At 44.2% G+C, this 4652-nt stretch overlaps 1 protein-coding gene across 1 annotated transcript; it reads left to right on the top strand.

The window, feature by feature from the left end:
* Window positions 1-3328: 3328 nt before the first annotated feature.
* On the top strand, window positions 3329-3970 carry LOC119230290 (iron-sulfur cluster co-chaperone protein HscB-like; the record flags this gene model as incomplete). The annotated part of the gene is given in 2 exon segments (XM_037491340.2): window positions 3329-3557; window positions 3560-3970. Coding segments are annotated over 2 exon segments (603 nt in total), but the record flags the coding sequence as incomplete, so codon positions are not given.
* Window positions 3971-4652: the final 682 nt, after the last annotated feature.

The raw sequence follows: 4652 nt of genomic DNA, 5'->3' as shown, positions 1-4652 counted from the left end.
AACAGGGACCCGAGGAAACTTACCAAGATTTTTTGTCACGGCTGATGGATGCTGTCTACAAAACTATTCATAATGAGGAGGCAGCTCAAATGCTAATAAAACAGCTGGCTTTTGAAAATGCTTTGATCTCATGTCAGACATTAAGAAGACCAATTCAAAGAACAGGCGACCTTAATGAATATGTCCTTAAAGAATATGTCTGAGTCTGTTCAGAAGTCACACCATCTTACCTTCAAGGAGTGGCTATAGCGGCTGCCTTAGAGGGACAGACCAGCAGCCAGTGGTTCGCCTCCATTCATAGACAAAAGGGCGAACAAACAAACAATGGTGGTGCCAAAACTTTTGGTACCTGTTTTTCTTGCGGACAACAGGGGCACTTCAGCAGAAATTGCCCCAATAAACCAGTCTCTGGGCCTCCATCAACCTTGTTTCAACAGTTTAATAAGCCATTTGCAGCCAATAATAGTGTGGCTCCTTTGAATGTAACGCCTCCAAAAGGTCTTTGTCCTCCATGCAATAAAGGATTTCATGGGGTAAAGCACTGTCGATGCAAATTTCATAAAAACGGCACTTTACTGCCACCTCATGGACAATCTATTGCTGCCACCGCCCTGACTGGTTTTTCAAACAATAACTTGCAGTCGGGAAACTGGGTGAGGGGCCCAGCCCAGGCTCCTCAAATAATTGGGGACTTGAATGGCCAGAGCGGAAAGTAGTCTCTGATTTCGCCCGCACGACTTCAACCAGAGCAGGCCTGGACTGGCCTTCCACCTCCACAGGACGTTACCTCCTGATCAATCATATACTGCGGCAGTGACGGAAGTGTATGGGCCCCTCCTGCCTGACACAGTGGGGCTGGTATTTGGCCGGGGCTCTACCTCATTGCAAGTCATTAAAGTAATATCTGCTGTTATTAACTCAAATTTTACCGATGAAATAAAAGTCATAACTGGAGCCTCCAGGAAAAACAATACAAATTCGCCCCGGTACAAAAAGTTGCTCAATTGCTTTTGTTGCCCATGGTATCGATTGACAATAAAACTGCATCCAACAATGAGATACCATCTCACACCAGTGAGAATGGCACATATTAAAAAAACTAGCAACAACAAATGTTGGCGAGGATGTGGAGAAAAAGGAACTCTCCTGCACTGCTGGTGGGAGTGCAAACTGGTCCAACCACTATGGAAAGCTGTCATGTAGCTAACAGGGCCAAAACAACAGCCACCAGCACCTGTCAAGCACTGAGTCTTGAAAGACAGAGCACCAGCAATCAGTACACAATTCCAAGTGGACCAGGCTACAACCAGAACTTTGCAATGCCGTTGCCCAGCATTGGGTACACATAGAAAGCTGTGTGGAAATTCCTCAACCTACTAAAGATAGAGCTTCCATATGATCCAGCAATTCCACTCCCAGGTATTTTCCCAAAGGACACAGAAACATCAATTCCAAAGAGCACCTGCACCCCTATGTTTATAGCAGCACAATTTACAATAGCTAAATTTTGGAAACAACCCAAATGCCCAAAAATAGATGACTGGATCAAGAAGATGTGGTACATATACACCATGGAATATTACTCAGCATTCAAAAAAGATAAACACATGCAAATTGCAGCAACATGGATGGAGCTGGAAGGGATCATGCTCAGCGAAATAAGCCAGAAAGAAAAAGAAAAATACCGGATGGTCTCACTCATAACAGGAATCTAGAAAACCTAAATAAGGGATCAGGAAAAAGAATAACTGTAAGAAAGAAAAAAATCAAAATCAACAAACAACTATGAACCAGAGACACACTTTGGGGGGGGAGGGGAAAGGAGTGATTGGGGTCAAAATCAGGGGGTTGCAATTGTATGGGGAATATAAAAATAAATTTATAAATAAAAAAAATTGCATCCAATACGTCAAAAGGGGATTCAGGTTTTGCATCCAGTGACGCGGCTTTTTGGGTCCAACAAATCAAAGACACTAGACCGACCAAAATTATAAAAATTCGAGGAAAAGCAATGGAAGGATTGCTAGATACAGGTGCCGATGTTACTTGTGTAGCGGGACACGATTGGCCTAGTGCCTGGCCTACTAAGACCACGTCCGATTCTCTGATTGGCTTAGGATCCGCAAACAATGTGGCTAAAAGCTCTCAAATTTTAAATTGGAATGATGGAGAAATATCTGGGACTTTTCAACCTTATGTCATGCCATCTCTTCCTATGACATTATGGGGGAGGGATATTCTCTCCCAGATGGGGGTGCTTTTATTTAGCCCCAATGATAAAGTTACTGCTCAGATGTTACCAATGGGTTTTCATCCAGATCAAGGTCTAGGACAGAGACTGGAGGGACGCGGGTTTCCCATTGAGGTGACTCAAAGAGAGCCAGGACAAGGTTTGGGGTACAATTCAAATTTATGAAGGGGGCCATTGCAAAGGTTACAGCCGACCCAATTGTCTGGAAGAGTGATGAGCCAGTTTGGGTTGAGCAATGGCCCCTGATAGAAGAAAAGATTCAGACTGTAACTACTTTAATTCAGGAACATTTAAAAAAGTGACATATTCGCCCTACAACCAGCCCTTGGAACACTCCTATATTTGTGATAAGAAAGAAATCAGGAAAATGGAGAGGCTGTTTCAAGACTTCAGAGCAATAACTGTTACTATGCAAGATATGGGAAGTTTACAACCAGAATTGCCATCGCCTGTGGCCATCCCCAAAAATGATCATGTTATTGTTACTGATTTACAAGATTGCTTCTTTACCATTCCTCTGTCTCCCCAAGACTGCGAAAGATTTGCATCTAGTGTCCCCTCTGTAAATTTAAGGAGGCCATTTCAGGGATATGAATGGACAGTTCTTCCCCAAGGCATGAAAAACAGTCCGACTTTATGTCAAAAATATGTAGACATGGTTCTGTCATCCTTTAGGGATCAGTATCCTTCCATTTACTGTGTTCATTATATGGACGACATACTAATCAGTAACGCCCAAGTAGATCTGTTAAATCAGGCCTTGACGCGTCTGGTGGATTTATTGCAGAGTTTTGGACTTGTAGTAGCACCAGAAAAAAATCCAAACATCTCTGCCAATTAATTATTTGGGAAGGGTCATTTGTTCTTTAACTGTGTTACCACAAAAACTGCAGCTGCGAAAAGACTCTTTACAAACGTCAAATGATTTCCAGAAACTACTTGGAGACATAAATTAGATTCGAGCTCATTTGCAACTGACAACTGCTGATTTAAGCCCACTGTTTGATGTGTTAAAAGGTGATTCTAAGATGTGGGGCTGGAGGGGGGGGGGCCCTGCTCCGTGCGTGGGGGTTCTAGCCAGCGGGAGCCCCTGGAAGGAGACCGCTAAGCTGCCATTCGGCGTCGCCGGCGGGAAGCAGCTCAGCCCGGTGCTGGAACTGCGGCAGCCCGGCGGGCCCCGTGAGGAAAGACGGGCCCTTCTGCCCGCAGTGCCGGGCACTGCAACCCCCTGACCCGACTCAGGACTACTTCAGCCTCTTGGATTGCAACCTTTCCTTCAGAGTTGACACTGCAAAGCTCCAGCACAGACTGAAAAGGAGTTCTCAAAGAAGCATTCGACCCTGGTGAATGATGCCTATAAGACTCTTCTGGTCCCCCTGAGCAGGGGACTATATCTTCTAAAGCTCCGTGGAGTAGAGATTCCTGAAGGGACAGATTATGAAATGGACAGGCAATTCCTCATGGAAATAATGGAAATCAATGAAAAACTTGCAGAAATGCAAAGTGAAGCTGCCGTGAAAGAGATTGAATCTATTGTCAGAGCTAAACAGAAAGAGCTGACTGATAATGTAAGCAGAGCTTTTGAACAAGATGATTTTGAAAAAGCCAAGGAAATTTTAACAAAGATGAAATACTTTTCAAACGTGGAAGAACAGATCAAGTTAAAGAAGATTCCCCTCTAATTGTTGCTAATTTTAAAGTTTTTAAAATAAAGTTCTTGCATATTTCAAAAAAAAAAAAAAAGGTGATTCTAATCCAAACTCCCCTAGGCAGTTAACACCAGAAGCTGCACAAGCCTTACAAAATGTAAATGCTGTGTTGAACAATCAGCAACTATTAAGGCTAGATTATACCAAGCCATGGGAATTCATAATCTTAGCCACCCCACACATGCCACCGGAATTTTGTGGCAAAAAGGGCCATAGGAATGGTTGCATTTACCAGTCACAGCAAAGAAGGTTGTTTGTCCCTATGCCTCTCTAGTAGCTGTGTTCATTGTTAAAGGAAGGCATAAGAGCATTGAACTTTTTGGCCAAGAATTCCCTGTTCTCATTTTGTAACAGGGTGGTCCCCGGAAAGGGGGAGGTTCCAGGTTTCCTGCCCCACCCAAGTGGAGGGTGGAGCTGAGCAGGGAGAGAAGAAGCTGCAGAGGAGACTAAAGAAGGAAGGAAGCACAATGGAGATCCAGAAGGAGACCTGGAGGAGGCACATGGAGCCAAGAGACACGTGAAGAAACTACACTTGCCTTTTGGTCGTGGACTGAGTGACACAGATGTGGGTGAGAGACCCGTGGGGAGGTGACAATGGCGGTTTTTGTCTTGATTTTGATTTTGCTCTTTTCCTTCCAGACTTGTCTGGTTGTTTCTGATCCTTTTCTGTGGGTCCCCACTGGAAAATGCTT

Source organism: Talpa occidentalis, unplaced genomic scaffold, assembly GCF_014898055.3.
Source record: "Talpa occidentalis isolate TD23 unplaced genomic scaffold, MPIMG_talOcc4v2.1 talOcc4.606, whole genome shotgun sequence".
Lineage (NCBI taxonomy): Eukaryota > Metazoa > Chordata > Mammalia > Eulipotyphla > Talpidae > Talpa > Talpa occidentalis.
The sequence above is the reverse complement of the archived record's forward strand: the minus strand, read 5'-3'. Positions and strand labels throughout refer to the sequence as shown.